This window comes from Centroberyx affinis, unplaced genomic scaffold, assembly GCF_046629955.1.
Source record: "Centroberyx affinis isolate AG114_WGS23_722 - 3 ecotype Tasmania unplaced genomic scaffold, CSIRO-AGI_Caff_v1 ptg002491l_1, whole genome shotgun sequence".
NCBI lineage: Eukaryota > Metazoa > Chordata > Actinopteri > Beryciformes > Berycidae > Centroberyx > Centroberyx affinis.
In genome coordinates this window covers 302,838-324,762 of record NW_027280718.1, presented here as the reverse complement: position 1 = coordinate 324,762, position 21,925 = coordinate 302,838, and the positions used below count along the sequence as shown (strand labels likewise).

Below are 21,925 nucleotides of genomic sequence, written 5' to 3'. Positions count from 1 at the left end.
ACACAGGCTCTAAAAACTATAAATCTATCTTTAAAAAATGCATAATGATTTTGATATGGAAGTTCTTCAATTTCTTCAGTCAACATTCAGAATTTAATCAATTTACATTTTGGAAATCCAACTGACCAACAGGACAAGTAATGACAGAATTGATTTTGTAATTATACCTTTGATCATTTGAAATGCAAATCTGCAGCAAACCTGAAATGAGTGAATAAGCTACAACAGATACTGCAGTACGGTTGATAGGTTTTCATATAAATAGCTACTGAGAGAGTATCTTCATTTGGTAAAAGGTGCACAGCACTCCTTCATTACGTTTTGTTTGTACACAACAGCTCAATTATTAAATAGCTTTGACTGATTGTTACTTTTAATAGCCAATCATAAAGCAATGAGATGATAAAATGAACCAATCAGAGGTCAAGATGGCCTAAACCAGTCAGGTCCATTTTTTTTTAATAAGGTTGTGTTTACAACTGCATCAAATATTACACTACCTTTTAAGAATAGATAATACATAGACCTACATACACAACATCTGCTAAGAGTTTGAATTCTGTTTTGCTTCCTTTGAACACAGATGAAGTAAAATCTGTTGAATGAAGTAATGCTGAAACATGTTAAAGTAATATTTTTCATACAGTAATAGAAGAAAATATGACCTTGGCGGCTGGCATGGAACCTAGAGTTTGACCATAAAACTTAAAAAGATGGTCATAACAGGTACACAGTATATCCATACAGTTTTTCTGAAGTATTAAGGCTATAAGCTAGCATGACAATAAAATAGTATTATCATTTCAATAAAAAGAAACACAAAGCCATGCAGGTCAACCCATGATATACCTGGTAGCAAAATACCTTATGAAGAGGAATAGAAAACCGAAGCAAATACAAAGACACACCACAATGCTGCTGTTGCAGAAAAAAACATGTAACTGCAGTTTAGATGCTTTTCTTTTACCCTTTTACTTAAATTTAAAGTTTAGAGTTTCATGACCCTTGGGCCGTTGAAATCTCTTGAAAACAAATTGTATATTTTCAAAAATGCATGGGACAGCAATGAGAAAATGTGCATTCTTTCTTCATCCCTGAATAACATACTCCTGGAGATACATGATTTTTGCTCACCAACAGCGCTAAACTGGTGCGACCTAAAAAACACAGACCAACTAACGGTCCACACAGGTTTATATAGACTGATAAAAACGCCGGGACACAGTCTGGCATTTTCTGACACCACAGTGATATCCTTCTTGTCCGTTTAACAGTGATACTTTGTCTCTGAATGTAAACACCATTCCCACGCCTCCTCCACTGTATGCAAAAAAAGACAAAAACGGCCTCCACCATTTTACTGCTTGTTGCAAAAAAAGAGAACAGAGTCTTAAGAGTTGTGCTCAAGATAGAAAGGCATGCTGAAGAAAACCCTGAAGAAAGGAATAATTTCTGCTGGAAAAAGTCACTAAAACTTGCATTGATGCATAAGACTGGGTATTTTATCCCCTAATGTATCATAAACTAAAATGATAACATGGGGAGATATGTATGATTTCATAAAAAATATACTGTATCATCATGCCTACATCAGGATTTATAGTAAAAATGTGCTCTTTCTCCTTTATCAGAAGTACATTCTATTTCATAATCAATCATAAATGATAAGGTTACCATTCTCAAGATTTGCCATTACATTGTGATTCAGTGGTATAAAAAAAATGCTATCCTGTCTTTAGTGCAAATTTCTAAATAGGGAGAAAAATCGAGCAGCAAATAATTATCATAAATTGTTTAAGATGCAAAAGCCAGTAACATCAAATTCTACAGGCACTGGATTCTTCATAAAAATAATTCAATCACAAAAAAAAGGTTGGAAAGAGTTCTACTTCACTTTAGTGGTTTTGAGGAGACGCCCATGGTGCCAAAATGCTGAATTTGAAAACAAAATCAGTCTCCTTCATAACTTCATCATCATTATCGACATCATTTCAAAACTGGAGTGTTACAGTAAAACCACTCATGTATGATAATGGGAAAAATTGATAAAATGAGCAGAAAACTCATCAAAAAAGGGAACTGGGAACCTTGTCCTCGGTGTGAAGCTCCAGAGGACGAGTCCATCCTCTGTCAGAGATGCAGACTGGGGTGAAAACACTGAAGTCCAAAGAGAGAAACCCCCCTTACACCCTCTGATCGTCGCCAGAGGCCGGGGGCAAGGCAGCACAGGCTCAGTCTTAAGTCTCTTCATGAGTGTGTGTGTGGTTACATCCATGTAGACTGACTGTGTGTGTGTGTGTGTGTGTGTGTGTGTCTTTGAGTGTATGCGACTTCATCACCGTGAGCAACTATGGTAACACTCAAGCGTATGTGTTTGTGTTGACATGTATGTATGCCTGTACGTGTGTGTTTGTGAGTGTGTGTGTCTTTGTGTGTGTGCAGGTTTCTCCTAGAAACCTGTGGAGTGGACGCTGGGGATTGGGTAGAACTTGGAGATGCGGCTCTGGGTGGAGGGGTTAAGGCACTCCGACTCTCCGCTCATCTTAAAGAACACTTCCTGCTCCTGCAGCTTCCTGGCAAACTCTTCCTCCAGGGCCTGGAAGACATATTGGAAAAGACGTTTGTTTCAAACGCTCATTTGCTCAATGCTTTGTGAGCCTGAATAAACCCACTTAAGACAATGCTTTGAACTGTTTGTGCCACCCAAACACAATCCAGTCACCAATGAGGCTCTTAAATAATGATTACCAATACAGTTTTACATATAATACAGGTAGCTGCGCTCTATGGTAATTATCAGCTCAGTTGGAATGCTTCTGTCACCAATCAGATTGCTTGGCTGAAACTACATAGGCTATAGAACAAATGATACTTGAAAATTGGAAAAAGCTACCAAAGTTCTACCAAAACTTGGGTCTACAGGAGTACTGTACATGGCAGATCGATATTATCAGAGGTGTACTGGGTACCTTCTTCCTGGGTCGCAGTTTCTCCCTCCACTCCTTCAGCTCCAGGCTATGCTCCTCATCCAGCTCCTTCAGCTTCTGGGTCTCATGCTCGATCAGCAGGTGGCACTTCTCATTCTGAAAGACACACGAGGAGGTGTCATGGCGGAGGGATTTACAGCTGTATGTGGTGTGTGTATGTGTACTCTATGTACAATGTCCAAAATCAATTTTTTGGCTTAACTGTCAAGGGCTGATAGACTAAAAGGAAATAATCTGGCGAGAGTAATTTTTACCGGACAAAATAATTCATATAGATTTTTCATAGAAATATGTAATTTTTCAATGAAATATGTCAAAGTTTGCAGAAGTTTAGACACCACTACTTTGTGCTGAGCCAGCATTATAAGCAGCCTGTTAGAAGCCTGTATATAACTGAGGCATTCAAATGTTTTCATCTCAAAATGTTACCAGCCAGTGATTTATCAGCCAAATAAAAAAATGTACTGCCATCCAGCACTTGCCAGCTGTTAATTTCGGGCCCTGTGTATATACAGTATGTGTGGCTTTTGCTATGAAACACAAAAAAATGTTGATATCTATGTGTACATGTTCCTACACATGTGAAAGAGTGTTGTCTTCTTAATTACACATGCCTGGTTATTATGTTGTAATAGGCAGGTCAGGTTGTGTAGTGGAGAAAATGCTTTTTGTATCCTTAATTGTCCTTAAACCATGCTAAACCTTTGTAAAGGTTGAATTTAATGAAGCATTTAAAATGTCTGTGCCTGTAACTGCTGCAGCTCCCGGACGTTGGCGTCACACTGCAGCTGCAGGTCTCTCATCTGGTTCTCATGTTTCTGGTGCTGGTGGAGCCGCTCATTCTTCTGCCTCTTCTCCTCCTGGGCTGCAAACTGAAAAAAAAAACAACAACACAGAGATATAGTGAGGCTTCTCAGGTTATTATTCCAACTGTTTTAAGAAATTTGGGCTGAATGTATATCGGATGTGTCCAACCAACTAACAGTGTGGTTATGATATGACAGTAAGATATGGTTTCCTCCTCACCTGCTTGATCTTCTCCCTCTCCTGCTCGGGGGTAATGGCAGCTCCGGTGATGCGAAGGCTCTTCTTGAACATGGCCATGCGGGTCTTGGCCTCGCTGCGCTGAATCTTCGGCAGCCTGGCCCTCTCCTGCGTCTGCTTGTTCTTCATCTCCTCGATCAGACGCTGGTTGTAGCGTTGCATCTGCTCCATCTCCTGCACAGGACAGACACAGGGAGAGATACATGGAGTTAGCTTGTGGTACATCTTTTTTTAACTTTTATTTTCCCAGTGAAGGAATATTGACAGCTGCTTCAAGGGCACATTAGCTATTTAGGCAGGGGAGAGACTTTAACTCCCTGCCAGTCAGGGGAACCTTTAATCTATCACTCCCCCTCTTTTTATTCAATGGCATTTGACTAAGATTTTGGCTTCCAAATAGGAGCATCAATTTCGAATAACCAATATATAAGCAGATTTCTTGAAGCCAGTTTTTCTAACAGGACCTTTATCAGAAAGAAAACAAAAACAAACCAAAAAATGGAAAGAAAACAATAAAAACAGCAATATTGTGTGTCCAAATAAACTGAAATCCTGAAAAAAATGAAAAATGATGTCTGTAACTAACAGTATTTTGTTTTGCTTAACTCTGAGATCAAAATGATCAAAGAAAAATTTAGTTAACAGTGCTACAAAAGCTAATATATATATGTAGTGATCCTTCCAGGCCAAGTTGCCCATGTCATCTGTACCTTCTCATGTCTCTTCAGCAGCTGATGTCTTTGCATGAAGTACTGGTCCTTGAGCTGCTGTTTGAACAACTGGTGCTTCTCCTGCAGATGGCGCTCTTCCAGCTCCCACATGGCTGCCTCCCTCGCTGCACGCAGGCAAACAAGCAAACAAAAGACAAAGCTCAATCATCACACAGAAGCGCCATTCATAGGCTTATTGGAGGGGAATATCTCTTCAAAAATAAACCTCTTTATTAGATAGTATGCAGTGGAGAGAGACGGGAAAGATGGGATAGAAGAGGGTGACATGCGACAACAGTCATGGGTTGAATTCAGCCACCAGTTTAACTCATTAGAGGCGAACGGCTGAATGCTTGAAATACTTCTGTCAACTAACATCAACTCTACTAATGACTAGGTTTCAGCATTTCAGCTTTGAACACACTAATAATTTCCATTCCTGTAAAAGCGCTTTATGAGACTCTCGGGCACAGTTATACCTTCCCGTGACTTGGTTCAGTGAGCACTTCTGAGAAGTGTTGTTTGTGCAGCTCCTGGCATATTAAGCGTGGGATGAGGTCCCAGGCAGTACTAGCGGCCTGCCGTTCACTGCAGTTGAGTCAGTTGGGGCTGCGGTCGGCATTAGCAGGAATTAGATTGTGGTCTGACAGAGCCCCAGGCTGCCTTCATTAGGAACTTGTTTACAGTTGATTTGTGTTGCTACAGATGTCATGTTTATGTTCCATGCTCTCTCATGAGTCACAAGGCGATCGGCCAAATAATAAGCCTTTGACACCAGACATGGGTCAAATAGTATTTGCAAATAATTCTTAGTATTTGCATGAACCCACTTGGAGTATGAAATGGGTGGGGTTCACCCATTTCAAGACAATGCCAGTAAAGTGAAAGTCAATTTAATATAATTCCTTGATTGACACTTTACTGGATACTATTTGAATTATTGTGATGCAGTAAACCCCAGCCATTTGGTACTCTGAGAGGTTTAAAACAAATACAATACAAAGAACAATTTGCACATACTATTTGAATCAGATCGGTTTGCCAGAGAGAGGTGTAACGCAATCTCACAGAGACTTATCAATTCTGTAGCTGCTAGCATTTTTACTCTAGGCAAGGCAAGGCAAGGCAAGGCAAGTTTATTTATATAGCATAGGTAGCATGAATTTATCTGCTTTCCTTGTAATATATTTTCTGGCCCTTGTTTTATGGCTTTTTGCAAACCACTTTGTAAGCTCTGCTTTTAGATAAGTGCTATATAGCTATTTGGGACATCAGGATGATGTAGTGAGAAACCCTGCTGAAGTGTCCTTGAGCAAGACACTGATTCCCTACCAGCTCTAGGGACACTCCTCTGTATCTGACCCTGTGCTGTGACCTTAATGTGGAGAGTGCAAATTAAAAGAGAACTTCCCTACAGAGATCAATAAAATATCAAATTAATAACCAAGGCTTGAGCTGGTAAACTACACAAGGGCAACTGGCAATAAATAAACTTACACCAACCTGTCAGATGAAGCCAGCCGACAGTAAATTAAGTCTATTAATATTATTATTACCTCGGAGAAGCTGCTGCTTGTGGTTGAGGCAGTCTCTCTCGATGGTGGCCAGCTCAAGTTTGTGCTGCTGGATGATCTTCTTCAGAGCGCTGTCCAGATCCTGCTGCTGCTTCTGAAGAAACTCCTGTTCCTAGGGGAGGGAAGACAGAAATGATAATTAACAAGAAGAAAAAATATTTATATCTTAAGTGTTCAGACTACACAGGTCCAGGTGTGTTCTGGGGTCCTGAATATCTACCACACACACTCCAACACACACTGGCCAGCATGAAAGAGCCAACAGCTGGCCGACTGAGAGGGTTTACATATGATTCACAGACACCACTACAAACAGAACTCCATGTGTCAGTTAAATTAATCTGAGAAAGGCACTATCAGAGAATCACTGAACTTCCATTCCCTAATAGTCCCGACCCATCTTAGCCTTTTTAAACAGGCAACACAGCTATTTCTAGACTGAACAAACAGGAAGCATCACCTCCTGCAACAGGTACCATCGTCAAGACAGTAAGCAGGATAGACCTTATGAGGCCATTCGTGTGTGTGTGTGTGTGTGTGTGTGTGTGTGTGTGTGTGTGTGTGTGTGTGTTTGCTAGCCTACAGGCTTTCTGCCAAATTTACCACAGGCTAAGCACGGCTTGAACTGATAAACCAGACAGAATCCAACCTACTTGGCTCACCTGACACAGTAGAGCAAAATATTTGACATGCTAATACAGAAGTCAATGATAAAACAAAAAAGCCATTAATGGACAGTATTACTGGATAAAAACAATTGAGGTATACAACAATCCATTTTTTCGCCATTAAAGACATCTAACATACATCTTTGTGTGAAAAGGGCAGAAAATCATGTCACTTTAATTTGTGGCTCTTGGCGTTTAAGCACATGAGAGATTCTCGTGTGCTCGAGAATCGTATCTCGAGAGATACCCTATTTTAGCTTGGCACTGGCCCATTGGCTCGCACTGATGCGTAGATAACACTGCATGTTGTCTCAAGGGTAATGACGCATACATACATGAAGAGACAGAAGAAAGAGGCCAGGTTCCAAATCTAAGGAGGCATCAAAGGACACACCGGGGTTTCACTTACATCCTGTATGGGGGCGTTGCAGACCGTGCAGGAGGACAACTGAAAGGACTGAATCATAACGTGGGCCACTCCCTGCGGATCACAGTACATTACCCTCCCACACATCGCACGCCTGCTAAACACTGCAACCTATATGCGCACACTGTGACGCATTGATGGGCACTGCAAACTCAGGTAGGTGGAAGAGAACTGCAGCAATAAAACAGAGCAGTCCATAGGTTTGGAAAAAGTGATGAAAAATATTAAAATCATTGAAATTTTATCGTAACAGCAAAAGAAGCAACTGTTAAGCAGTGCCCTGTTTTTTTTGTAAACATCACACAAAAACATTTTGGTGGCTAATGTGATGCATGCCAAAAATGCCAAAAAGAACAAAAAACAAAAGCAACCACAGAACTAGTTTTCAATCCAATCCACAAAGCAGTTGAGATGTAGAAATGGTCTGAGACAAAGTTGAAAATCCACCGCAAACTTAGCTGAACTGCCCTCATTACCTCCTCCGGCGGGGCTTGGATAATATCCTCTTTGATACGTTTCATGATAGCATTTGTCACATGCTTGGGTGACAGTCCTTCCTGTTTGCCCTGTTACCATGGTAGCCGTAAGCAATGGATGGAAAAGAAAATGAGACAAAAGCCGTGGATAGATCTGTTATTGCATTAGTGCTACATGAGCACATAAATGAGAAGTGGCAGGGGAGCCTGATTTAGCCCTCGCACAGCTAAAAAGTGGTTATGTAAACACCTACAAGACAGATTGGAGAGATGCGTTTGTGTGTGTGTGTGTGTGTGTGAGAATCTAAGTATCAAAACAACCTGCTATAAATAGGAACTTTTCAAGGCCATGGAGCTATGCCATCCTCTTAAGGGGCTACATGTGGGCTAGGGAATTGAAAAGGAACTAAAGGTAGCAGGGTGCCCCGGTGGTTAGAACATAGAGGTCCAAATGCTTACCTCCTTCTTGCGGTTCTTCAGCATGTTCTGGTACTTGGACAGCTCCTTGTCCTGCTCGGCCTTGATGCGTTTGGCCTCGTCCCTGAGCCGGTTGGTGTGCTCCTGCTCCAGCCTCTCGATGGTCTGCTTCTGCTGCCGCTCCAGGTTCTCCACCTCCTGGTCGTACTGACGCTTCTTACTCTGGGAGGGAGAGAGATGACATTTTGGGTCACATCACAGGTGAAATAATATCTTTCAAATGGGTCATTGTGCAGGGGGCCATTTTGTTCTGCCTACGCTGATGTTTTGAATTCAAATGTGACAAAGGAGTGAACAGCAACCTTAAAAAGGTCTGCGCTGGTATAGCTTAGCGCCACACTTAACCATGCTTTAAAAGTGTAAAATCATTCCTAAACCTAACCTATGCAAGTTTTCAAAAGGTACAGAAGGCAGGTAACTGAATTCCAAAGAGGCCAAACAGGCAGTGTTTGAGTTGAGTTGCAGATGCATTGGTCACAAAAATTACAAAATTATTTGATGTAATGCAAGGGGAACAGTCTGGAAAATCATGACAACATATGCCAAACATGGATAAACTGCACCGGAAAAGACGAACAGAGGTTGCAAGTTGAAGCTCACAGACAGGATAGAATGAAAATCAGCAGCACATTTGCTAAACGCCATAAAACTACTGCCTCAATAATGACCACAGAACTGAATCAACTCCTCTGTGACAAATTGACAATCTCAACAAAAATTGTACGCTCTGAGCTTCACAAAGCTGGGAATCATGGCAGGGCTGCCATTCAGAAACTGCTTGCATCCATGGACAACCCACAAAGACTCATAACCTGTAAGACGCACAAAGTCTGGACCCCTAAGCAATGGAAGAAAGTAAGTCTGATGAGTCATTTTCACCCTTTTCCTACATCTGGATGGGTTTACCTTTGGAGAAAGTCAAAAAATGAGGCCTTTATACAAAGCCAGGTGTACCCTATGGTGCAAAACTGTTCCCTCATGGTGTTCCCGTATTCCAAGATAATAATGGCCCCATACACAATGCTAAACAAGTTCAACAGTGGTTTCATGAACACCAGGAAGTCAAAAGCCTTCCGCGGCCTTCAAAAAAACATACTTATGGGCAATTGTGGATTTCCACCTCCTTTATCCTTCAAACAACTAGAGGCTCTTGGTCTTGAAAAATGGTCCAATATCTGACTACACACAGCTCAGGACTTGTATAACAGCAGTTCAATGAGGACTGAAGCTGTGTTAAAGGGGAAGGGTGGCTGTATTTTCTATTCATTTCATTTCTATTCATAATTCATATTCATATAAAGGTGTATCAGTTATTTTGTATATTATCCACCTTCCGGTCCAGCGGCTACCACTTTGAGACATTGCATTTGTTTGCTTTTTAGGAGGCCAATGTAACATCACTGCTGTCTTTGGCTAACAGACTGGCTCTTGAAATGAATTTGACTGACATTTGACTGACAGCCAGATTTACATTGCCCTGGCCAGAAATAAGCCAGGAGTGCATGATGATGTAAGAACGGCCGGGTGAGATAGCTGAGAGGTTGATAGCATGGAGGAAGAGACATGCCAGCACTTAAGTGGGGGAGGTCGAGAGAAACGGGGCACAAACTGGGTAATTTTGCAATGCAATTTGTCTGTTGCACTTAAACCCTAAACTCACAGATCTCAAAGCAAGTTAGCTGTCAGAGCCTTGCAAGTTTCGAGATGAGGGGCTCACCGTGGTCTCCTGCTCGAAGCGCCGGTAGATCTGTTCTTTTTGCTGCTGCAGCTTGTTACTGAGCTGCTGCTGGGCTCTCTGCTCCTCCTTCTGCAGGAGACGCAGCTCCCTCAGCTCCTGGCGCCTGGGGAGGAGGAGGAAGAGAGTGGGGATGGGAGGATAGAGACAGGAAAGAACAGGAAGGCAAAGAGATATATAGAAAAAGAAGAATATGTTAATTATGTGTCTTTTTTAATGGAAAGCAGCTCACAGTGGGGAACAGGCATGATCTCTATTGGGGGTCTGTATAGAGTTTTGAAATGGTAATGTAGAGCACTGAGGAAATTAAGTATATCATCATTAATAAAACAGATTCAGCATCCACAGTGCTGAAGTCAACACAGTCAGGTCCTAAACTTAGCTTACTGGAAAACTCATTTTCCTGCATAATATTTGCATAAAACTGACTACCAGGGTGCATGCAAATGAAGGCAGGCAAATACCTCAGGAATCTCATCTCCTCGTTCTTGGTGTCATTGTCAGTGATGATCTTTGATGTAGTCACGCTGACTTCCACTCCGTCCACAATGAATTTTCGGGTCTTTTTCAACGTCTTCTTCTGACGCTTGGTGTCCTGGGAAAAAAGACAGGAGGATTTACAAATCTATCTATGGCTTTGCAAGTCTGTAATGCTTTCTGATTAAAACATGTGACTTTTGGACAATTTCATAAAAATATTCCTGCATTAGAGTGCGTGTACTGTGAACTGTTACCTGTATGGAAACTGATCCTGGCTCTTTTGTTTTGGAAAGGAAGCTTGAGATAGACAGGTTCAGGTCTACGCTGCTATTATCTGCAGCAGAAACACTCCCTGAGTCTGAATCTCTCTCTTTGTCGTCCTTAGCCTTGTCTGGAATAGTCTTCTCGTCCTCAGCAGTTGTTTTATCCTTTTCTTTCTGCTTCTCTCCATCTTCCTCTTTTGGGACAAGCTTGTTTTCCCCTGGTAGCGTCAAAGTCACCTTCAGATGTTTGTAAGGGTCTTCTTCCTCCTCCTTCTCAGCTGCTGGGCTGGATTCTTCCACGACAGCCATATTTTCTTCCTGAGGAGCTTCAGTGACCTCTGAACTCTCGGTGGTGGCCTCTGGATTGGCTGGGACCTCAGCTGTGTCAACTTCCTTCTCGTCCTCAACGGCTATCTCCAGCTGTTCCATTTCCTTAGCAGGTGGTTCTGGTTCGCACTCTGGTTCTGGTTCGGTAACATCTACTGCTGCTTCTGGAAGCTTCTCTTCCACTGGTTTCTGTTCTATCTCTCCATCCTCAGCTGGAGTGCTTGGGGTCTCCTCTGTCTGCTCCACTGCTGCAGGGGCAGTGGGATCCTCTACAAAGCTAGTGTCCACATGGTTGGCCACAGGCAGCTCGATGGCTGTAGGGGTGGGTGTGGGTGTGGGTGTGGGTGTGGGCATGGGCGGCACTGGCTCAACCTTCTCAGGGACTGATTCCAAGATGGAGGGAGACAGAGGGACCTTCTCATCCTCGGAGCTGGCTACGCTGACATCAGATGGGGCACGTTTATGTCCCTGGAGGAGAGAAATTGAAAAGACAGTTGGAAGAAGTTAGGAATGCTGGTTTCTCCCAAAGCCAGAAACCAAATGCAGGTGCACTGACTGTAATCAGACGATCACATTTCAACTGCGCGATCAAAAAAAACGGTCTACTAATCTGTGGCCATGGTTTAGGACTCCGTGTGCACTGATTACTAATTCGAGGGCATGGTTTACTAATCCATGTGCACGGTTTACTATTTCGTGCGCATAGAGCCGTGCACGGTTTACCAATCCCAGAATGAGTGCCCGTATGGATTTCCACATCAATTATGTTTTTTTTACCAGGTGACCCCTGGGGAGCTCTGTAGAGAACAGCCAAAGCAATGCCACATTTTTATGCTTTATGCTTTTATCATTTGGAAAGCCAGTATATTCTGCTTAAGGGCAAAGAAAACACCTAATCACTAGCATTTTCACATTTCACAACAATGGAAATCCCCTTTGCAAACAGACTGCAGTAGATCTCTGCTCACCAGTTGTGCCTCTGTCTCGTCCTCCTCCTCTTCCTCCTTGTGCTCTTCGATCTCCTCGGTGACCTCAGCCTTGGCCTCAGCTATCAGCTCCCTCAGTGGCTTGCTGTCTATCACACTGGACACAAATGAATGCTGTACACAAAAAAAAAAAAAATTACAACATTATTAGAAATCAGGATTCAATAATTTATTGTCAAAACAGTCTGTGCATGGAATCTGGTTTGGTGAGCTCAACATTAATAATGCCACAGTAAAGCTGCAACACCATAGTTAGCAGCAAAGAGTTAATACCCGGCACCCCACTGGGAACTAATCCAGTGGATATTGAGATGTAATTTGCTTTACAGCACTTGTTAGACACACAACAAAGTACATCTAACAAACACATGTTAAAAACAGCACTGCCTTAATATTGCATATTGTCTTTCCTGTGTCTCCCTTACTCTATCTCCCTCTCTGCTGCTTGTGAATAAAGAAAAAATCCTGAAGCTGAGTGGACTGCCCACTCTCAAAAATGGTATACATTCTATGTAAATCTAAATCCAGATAATAAAATTTTACCATTCATCTCTTGTCTATTCAAAACAATGCATTCTCCCCTCCCTGGACAACCTTACCTTCTTCTGCTTAGAAATCTGCTGCACATATTCTATTGCTGGCCTGAGAATATGCAGCTTCTTCGATATCAAAACCTTCATTGGTGGTAGACCGTTGTTCTGTATTTTCAAGCCCATTGAGTCTTTCTCTGAGCAGTACAATCCGTTTGCTGCGGCACCGTTTAAACACTTGTGTGCGTGAATACGTCCTTACTGCTTCCTGTCTGCCTGTAAGTAACTGGCTCCGACTTGGCAGAGCACCTTAAACCCTTTGGAAAAAGAAAAGCCTGCTCTGCTGACGTCGGCTCAAGCACAAGGGGATGAGTGTCAGCCTTTCCAGCACACACGGTACTGTACCTGACACAGATGCACCTAGCAGATAAACAGATGTCGTCTCAGACTCAGAGGCAATATGCTGCCTCTTGCTTAGAACGGCAGGTGGTGCGTGGGAATGGGTTGGGGAGAGCTGAGTAGGGATGAGGGTATGGGTGCTTTGGGTGAAACAGGGGTAGGGGATGTGAGGGACAGGGTTGTGTGAGTGTTAAAGAGGTACAGAGTGAGGAAAGAGTAATTTTGGAGCTACCTGAAGAAGCTGTGCTGTGCTCCATCTGTTGTCCACATTCTTATCCAGACACCTCTTTAGGAAATCACTGAATTCTGGGGACCTGAAAGGCATAAGTGGAAAGAGGCTCATGTACAGGAAATAATAAATCTTCATATCCTTTTGGAAACAGACTTGAATGTCAGCAGTTTGGAATGTGATAAAAGTCTTGTATAACAAAGAAAATAAACTTTATTGGAGACATTTCCTTGCTCTAACACCCGGAGGATCTCTGTGTGGCTCTGGCGTCATGTGAGAAGTGACTGACATAGTGCCAAATATCTTTCGCACACACTAGAAGTACAGAGCACTGAGGCAAGGCAGTTCAGATTAACCCAGGTGTTTTCAGATTAACAAAGTTCTTGTCAGGCAGAGCAAACAACAGATGGGATTTGGGAATACCCTTCCTGCCACATATTCACTCCTCCCTGACTGGACGATAGAGCTCCACGCTGTGACACCAAGACTCACCAGCGGGACGGCTGCATAAGGGTGGGAGGTTCCGACTTGGCTATTTTCAGCAGGACTCTCATCGGGTTCATCTCATGATTGGGCGGCTCGATCTGCGCCAGCTCAATTAAGGTGACCCCAAGGGACCAGATGTCGGCTTTGTAGTCGTATGGACGGTCCTTGGACGTCTCGCACATCACCACCTCCGGAGCCATCCTGGAAGGGAAGACATACCAATAAGGATAGGAAGCTATTGAGAGGGGATTTGCAGTCCATATTGTGGGCAAAAGGCCTAACTGATGGCGAGTAATAGTCCACTTTCTTAAATTTTTTTTCATAATCGCATCCCTGAGGTCTTTTAGTTACTATGATACATTGTTTTGCTTTATATTCCACTCACCAGTAAGGCGTTCCAATGAAGGAGTCTCTCCTCTGTAGCGTTTTGGTGTTTTTGGCAGACACACCAAAGTCAGCTGGAAGACATGTGATTCAAGGCAGACCAGAAATTATCTAGAGGAACACCACTGTCATCATTTCCTTTCCACAAGCAGCCACATAAATCCAAAATGAATAACCCTACTCTTAAGCAGCAGAATTGCTAATAACAGTGCTTGTAATGAACACAACCTAACATAACCCAACAAACCATACGCTCTTATAAACGCCCTTCTTGCATTTGGTGACATCATGCTGTGTTTTTGTCATGTGTGAGTAATTGCTCATCATGAGTGTCCTGGCAGGCAGCTCCACAGACACCTCTGTGTGTTATGTCACTGGACAAAATGCCTGTTGTGTATTATCACGCTGAGCCTGTTCCATCCACCAGCAGTGACTCATCCCTCTCTGAGTAAGCTACATTACTGCATCTGCTGTGGCTGCATGTGTTGATGTGCACACTGTGTGCCAGCAGGACCAAACAATTACTGCTGTGCATGCAGTTACCAGGTCTATCATGGCCGGGGTGAAAGAGTTGGGCCTATAGAACGTGCAGTATATATCACAGTGAAATTCAGTTTCAGTTGTTTGTTAAAAAAGGGAACGTGCAATGCATCTCTCTTGCGTATTTTCCCCATAATTAAGGGTTAAAGTATAGCGGATGACAAGCATAAATGGATGGCATCACAATATATTCCTGTACCATAGCCAGGAATCAAATCACAGACCACACATGGAAACTACATGGAGACTATGGCCAGTGGCACATTGTCTCGACTACATTGCTGGGCGGTGAAATCATTTATGATTTTTCCCTTTGAACGGTCTCAAAAAATTGCACCACTGCACCATTAAAAAGTCTAAAGTCTAAAGACCCTAGTTCACAACTTCCTCCTTGCCCCCGTCTTACACATGTAGGCTTTCTCCACTTAAACCTACAACAATCCACTCTTTTTACCCCCGTGCTTATGCCCAAATAGGTTGAAAATATGCCTTTTTAAATTTTGCCTAGATTCAAAGAAACATTTTTGGAATTTGGTGCACTCAATCAACATATTTCTGTAATAAGGAACCTTTTTCTTCATATACAGTATCTCTCTGAGTCACATATACATGCATGCTTTTCACAGAGGGGTCAGGCCACAGGGGGAGGCCAGGAGCAGGTTCTTGAGCAGGTACGGATTCAGCATCTTAATCGAGGACATATTGATTGTTGCAGGCATCAAACCTGTGACTTCTTGGTAATGGGACCGTCTCCCTAGCTTTCCCCCATGGATATTTAACCTGTAGTGTAAACAGCTGGATCTAACTTTGCCTCGCTGGCCCTTACCCAGCTTGACGTCCCCATCCAGGGTGAAGAGGATGTTGCCGGCCTTCAGGTCTCTGTGGATGATCTTGTTGTCGTGGAGGTAGAGGAGGGCCTGCAGGGTCTGCTTACACACCACCCTGATCTGAGGCTCCGTGAGGGGTCTCTCCAGCTCTGTGGAGGGGGGGGGTTGGGGTTCGCACAAACACATGCTTAGCATTCCTGACTCTGGTATACACTAATGTAACCTATTCATAGATGGTAATAAGGGCTGAGCTAGATTTGGTATTACTGATGACGAATGTGATGTGTGGGTGGTCTACAAAGGCCTTATGATGTCTTTAAGTTGGCCTTTCATTCAGTTTGCTGTTTGTTTTTAGTGCTGCTTTCTGCAGTTTCCTTTTCGACTTTGCAAATTGTATGCAAAGTAGAAATGCTGACTCACCTAGCATGACAGCATCCACGGCCCCTCCTGCACAGAACTCAATGAGGATCTGTCGACGAGGGGAAAAAGGAACTATCATGTTAAATGTGTTTTTAAAAGCTCACAACACAGGTATTAAATTAGGTAAAAAAAAAAAAAGCATCTCATCAAAGAACAGTCTTTATGAAGTGTTTTTTCACTGTTTTGAGATTAACAATGAACTATGCAACAAAATGCACAGTACATACAAATGCAGTGTCAGTTCATTCATGACCTAATACTGCTCTGCTTAAACCCAGCTCCCTCTCCTTCCGCTGTGTGGGTCTTGCTATCCAATCCACTGTACATGCATTATACACATACAGCACTTAAAGGGCCTCAGCATCATGTACCCAAACCTCTCGGTTAGCTGTCTAAGGCAATTTGAGAATGAATCTCCACCCAGGCTGACTGAATGAAACATACTGAGCCCTTAAAGGCATTTAGGAGCTTTCAATATGCCTGCTGACGTAAGAGGATTGGCCCAGTTGGGGCCATGTTGTGGAAAGGGTTTCACACTACTACTAGCTAGCTAACTATCTATATTGCCAGACCTTAGCCCTCATTCTCTAAATAGGATTAGAGTTTCTATGGACACAGCACCTCAGGCACGGGTGAGTAGGGTTACGGCAGTATGTAAGGTAAAGCATCTGGAGCACTGTGCCTTCATTGGACCTAAGACACAAGCTTAGCCTTGTAGCATGACAGTAACTCACTTTGTCACAATTGGGGTTTCAGGAAGAGGCTAGTGCTGGATGTGGTCACTCATCACACCTCAGGAAGAGGAAACAAAGCCTACTTTCTGAAATGTTGTAACCACTGAGAAATGATTGGTGGTTGTTGGTTACATTTAAGACCTAGCTTAGGTTACAGGATCAGCCTGCATTTAAGGTGACAGCTGACACCATCTTCTAAGAACTAATCCTAAAAAAGACTGACACTCACTTTTGGCCAAGGTTCAATCCCATTTCACGATTCAATGGAGCTTTTCAAGATTGTTCCACTTACAACAACAAAGTCATTCCAAGACATACAATGCCTCAAGTCTTGGGACAGTCTTGCCTATTCAACACACAGAACTTTCTAGTGTTGTTTCTCTGTAGGCGTGCTGTTGTTTTAGTGCCTCTGCTGTTGTACAATGGCCCCCACAGTGGTGTTTAACTGTGGCAGCAGGCAGAGAGGAACCATGGGCCAGGGCTGTGGCTTCCTCTCCCACTCATTTATTCAACACACTCAAACTCACCCAGAAGCATGCACACACACTCATTCTCAAATGCATTCATGCGGTACAGAGAGGGAGGATGTGAGATTGTGTATGATCTCTTCCACAAGTTCAAAACCTAAAGAAAGGGCTAAACTGTCAGCAATATCACAAAAGAAGAAACGTGAAAATTGAAGGTGAGAACTGTCTTTGTGGAACTGAAATTCAACTGTCGCGTAATGTAAGAAAAGGGAAACAAAGTTCAAAAGGAGACACCAATTTGCCGCACAATTATTGCAGTCATATTTCAAAGTAGGCTAGTCTCCGCACACAATCACACCCAAACCCTGCTGTGATAATGTGAAGCAAAGTCTTTTATCTCCAGGAAGAGACGTCCTGGACTCTATCTCTCCTATTTGCACACACAGGTGCCATATAGGCCAAGATAAAAATCACCAGACAGCCTCCATTGGGCTGTGGCCATTGTTCAGTGGACAATGGAGAGGAAAAGGGCCCATTGAACTGCGCTGTAATTAAATACTCAGGTAATCATGACAGTTTATAACGACCTGATCGTGCTCTGTCTTTGTGGATGCGTGTGTATTGAATCACAGGCGTCAAAGCAACGTACTTCTCATCATGTTCCCTATCTTTGGGTCTAAAATCTCCTTTTTTTTCCTCTAGTGTCCTCCTCCTTTATCTTTGTTCACTTCTTGGGAGGGAAGGGAGGATGGATTAGATCTAGGCTATGAGATATCATGACCAATGATTAATATCGAAACAATCAGATTTGACCTCAATATATTTCTTGAATTTTTTTAAAGAAAACCCAGTGGAAGTGGAAAAGATGTCCTGTACCACACTGAATAATGTTTTCTTCGCTCACCGTGTTTAGATATCAAATACTGTGCTAACTAAGTCAATGTGTGTTCCCCCTTGCACACTGTTGGTTTATTCATGAACACTTTCTCCATGCAGTGCCAGTGTATGGGCCTGGGGTATTATCCTTATCTACTGACACAGGTTTGCCCCTGGGCCAAGGCAACAGGAATTATACCTCCAAAACTAATCAGTATTCACAGGAACACATCACCGGTGTGAAATATACCTGACAATCTTGGCACAGACAGACTTTGGCAAAGACAGACTTTCAGAGATAAAACGTTACCAAATATACATGTTTTTGATTAAAATAAGCAGGCTACAGTTGAAAACAAAGGCACTTCAAACAGGGCTCATATCAAAAGTGGATGGATTATGAACTGGTATGATGCTTAACGACTAGCCTAAAAGCTGCTTGTTTCTGCTGTTCATGTGAACTTTGGCCTAAAAATTTGATAAGAAAACTGCAGTAGGCCAGGAGCTTGCTCATAATACTGCAGAAGCCTTTGAGTTATAGTAAAGTGATCCAGCTTGGACAGAAAGGCATAGAGGAAACCGACAGGCCCTATAGAGCCTGTGTTGCCCATTCATATGACAACTGGAATGATAAACCTACAGTGTTGAGCCATTTCCTTACAATAAAGGCTCACAGTCACAAATGTTCTGTTACACAATGAAAAAGCATTTCTTCTGTGATTTTATACAGCAGCCGTGCTTAACTTCACATTTCGCTCCCGCTTTCATCCAAGTTATGGTTCCTGTGTGGGCTGCATTGTTAAAAACAAGACTAGTCCACTTTGTGTTCCAGATGGAAGCTTTGCTAAATTACACTGTTATTCTAATTTCACATTTTCTCTTGCTGGGGTCATAATTTTCTTGTTGTGGTGCCACAGCACTGCTAAATGAATACAGAGGAAACGGTGATGACACCCGCACGCCTGATAGTTCCTTCCTCTACTCACCCACAGTTTACTCTCGTAGTAGAAAGCGTCAAGCAGCTTGACAATGTTATGGTGGCTGCATGAGGCCAGGATGTCAATCTCCACCATGTAGTCCTCCAGCTCCTCCTCAGTCTTTGTGTCGATTACTTTGGCTGCAGCCAGGATGCCCGTCTGTTTGTTCTGGGCCTGTAGGATAGCACACACACACACACACACACAGAAGGAAGGAGATGTGATTGGGCTTTTATGGTTAAATTCACACCCTGACAGTCGGAAAATGACAGTGTGTGGTTGCAAGTGACTCTGGTATTGGTCTCAGAACAGCATATTGAATGTTTTGGTCTCCGAGACAAGACCAAAACATTCAACATACTGTTCTGAGCTAGTAAATCTTGGACAATTTTGTGTTAGGTTTAATATTACTGCTCAAGACCAACACACATAATCTCAGAGACTCCAGTAAGACCAGTCTTTGTTTGTCTTGGACTTGAGGTTGTCCTGACTACTGACCTGCAACAAACACCTCAAACAAACCATCAATAAGATCTAAACACAACAAATTAACACTCTTTGGTTACTGTATGTCTGGGGAAACCAGCAGAACACGAGACATGTCTTGTTGAATTAGAAATTTCTCCTGTTTGTTTTGGCTTCTCTGAGGGCAGGATGTGCTCAATGGACTCGCCGCTGCGCTATGGGATGCAGCCACTTCCTGGCGACCTGGGTGTGTTCCGGGGTCAGCCGTGTCAGCCATTAAAAAAAAAAAATACACCCCCACAATCTAATCCTCAGTACTAATGCAGACAGCTTCATCAATGGGGAGTGTGGAGAATATCCAGGAGTGACTCATCAAGGCAGCGGTGCATTACAATTGGTGCATGGCCCAAAGCCCAGACATATAAACATAACACTGCAATTTACTATTCATAGATATGCTGCAATTTCCCTCTGAAGCGCCCCAGCCAGTAGGGCAAACATTAACTCCTTCCAGGGAATAATGATAACAAAGGATCTTGACTGTTTCTATATGGAATAGTAGGTCTAGTTCAAGTGTGAGCCCTGCTGGTAGACTGGAAAGCTGAATGCTGGGAGATTGGCAACTTGTGACTAAATCATTGTGCAAGAAAATTAGGCTTAACGATAACACTGCGCTGAAATATTCAAGTGCAACTATTACAAAGTGTCCAAAAATAGAATTTGGCTACAGAAAACAAATGAAACATGTTAATTGGGTGCATTAGCCACAGCCTTCCTGGTAATAGACTTGGTAGAGCTCTCGTGAGTGATAAAATTCACTGTCACTCATGCAAATGAAGCTTCTGGCTCTGGTTATGCATTAGGGTCACACAAAACAATGACACTATTAAAATAATTAAGAAGGGGATTCATCTGACCCTGGGTCAGTTTGATGCAAGTGTAAAGGCTAAATGGTTTGGCTGGCTGGTGAAGGCCAGATAGGAAATTATCATCGACCAGCAGAATACAGGTAAATGTTGGTTGTGCCTGGTGGACTTTAACACTTTGGAAGGTACAGTCAACATTTTAGGGATCGTCTCTATTTATTTGTCTGGGGAATTACTGAAGTTGACCAGTAAATTATCAGCTCTGCCAGCCAATTTGACCAGTGGGTGAGGAAGTTAGTTTCCACCCAGGAGTAAGGACAGACAGATGATATTCTATTACTGCACTAGGGGGGGATTTTTTATTATCTTAGTAGCCTATGGCATGCAAATGAAACTCAAAAGGAGAGAGGTCAGACAGCCTACATGTTGCTGGGATGTTGGTAACTGTGAAGTAGGACCTCAGCAGTCAAATGTGACACCTCTGTCAGAGGGTTTGGGCCTGGGTGTGGGTTTGGGTTTGGTGGGTGGGTCAAACCAGTGCAAGACCAATGTGACACGGCTGGCACGTTGTATCAGGCTGCAAAAACGGGGATTTCTGGGAATGGAGAGGCTACAAGACTAGACCTCTGCAGGGACAACACACAACAATGAAACAAAACGAAGACAGAAGAGTCACTGTTGACAAAGGAATTTACTACAAAGAGCAGCTCTGAAGGGTTGTCCTACCTTGTACACTTTTCCAAAGGCTCCATCTCCCAATTCACCAATAATCGCCCATATTTCCTCTGGATTTTCATCTCTGTGGACGTGTTCATACTGTTTCTTCTTCTTCTCAGCTCCCAATTTAAATATTTTACGGAAATTAAAAAATGACATATTGATTCCTGGGTCATTCAATTGGAAAGCTGACAAAGGAATGGATCTCTGGAAAGCCAGAGGATAGCACTATTGCATTATAATGAAGGGTTTACTTTGAGTCTTTGGAGTAACATATGTCCCGTGACATAGTTATAAATAATTTATCCGTTTGATCAGGAATGTTTCATAATAGTTCAGATCAAAGCCTAGCCTAGCCTATGACAATGATCTGGCCAGTCCAAAGAATAGTCCTGTTGAATATCATCTATCATTATTAATCCTTGACATTATAATTAAAGATCTGAAGTGTGTTTTAGCGCCTAAAATCCACCCAGACAAGAGTTTCTTTTAATGCAAAGTAGTAGGGGAAGCTCGTCGTTGTTCCAACTCTTAACGACCCGCTGGCCCGACAACCCTGTGGGGCTCTTTCCTCAAACAGAAAAAAGACAGAAAAGATCAATAAGTAGTCCTTCCAAAGAGTTGTATTCCACAGGATAAAGCATTAGTTTCCTCGACGCTGAAGACAGGTACAATTCGTCCGTAAAATAACATTCGCTAAAACGGTTAAAAAAAAAAACAGTCCTCTTTCCCTTGGTGAGGGACGGGTTCAGTAATCTAGCGGATTTGGTGTCTATGCGCGTTCACGAGTGCGCGCAGCTGCAGTTCTTTTCTGTTCATGTTCCTCGTGTTTGACAGTTGGCGGGGCAATTTCA

At 42.8% G+C, this 21,925-nt stretch overlaps 1 protein-coding gene across 2 annotated transcripts; it reads right to left on the bottom strand.

Annotated features, from left to right (window-relative positions):
* Positions 1-9: 9 nt before the first annotated feature.
* On the bottom strand, positions 10-21,821 carry LOC139656521 (STE20-like serine/threonine-protein kinase). 2 transcript variants are annotated; one of them, XM_071534129.1, is made up of 19 exons: positions 21,081-21,821; positions 19,033-19,197; positions 15,970-16,018; positions 15,549-15,698; positions 14,184-14,256; positions 13,805-13,999; positions 13,316-13,397; positions 12,137-12,268; positions 11,145-11,636; positions 10,833-11,114; positions 10,563-10,693; positions 10,081-10,204; positions 8,346-8,525; positions 6,298-6,427; positions 4,742-4,866; positions 4,014-4,205; positions 3,734-3,859; positions 2,970-3,083; positions 10-2,596 (listed from the first exon to the last, which is right to left on the bottom strand). In XM_071534129.1, the coding sequence occupies exons 1-19, from the start codon at positions 21,228-21,230 to the stop codon at positions 2,450-2,452; spliced, it is 3,039 nt and encodes a 1,012-aa protein (XP_071390230.1). In that variant the 5' UTR covers positions 21,231-21,821; the 3' UTR covers positions 10-2,449. The 2 variants fall into 2 exon arrangements, with proteins under 2 accessions (XP_071390230.1, XP_071390229.1); XM_071534128.1 differs by having other exon boundaries at positions 10,833-11,636.
* Positions 21,822-21,925: the final 104 nt, after the last annotated feature.

Bases quoted from the DNA above. Each gene is read 5' to 3' on its own strand.
- LOC139656521 (XM_071534128.1), bottom strand. From the start codon at position 21,230: ATGTCATTTTTTAATTTCCGTAAAATATTTAAATTGGGAGCTGAGAAG. The intron at 8,526-10,080 runs GTGAGCCCCTCA...TCTCCCTCCCAG, and splicing joins GCTTCGAGCAGGAGACCACG to AGTAAGAAGCGTCAGTACGA. The intron at 3,860-4,013 runs GTGAGGAGGAAA...TTTTTTTTTCAG, and splicing joins AGAGGGAGAAGATCAAGCAG to TTTGCAGCCCAGGAGGAGAA.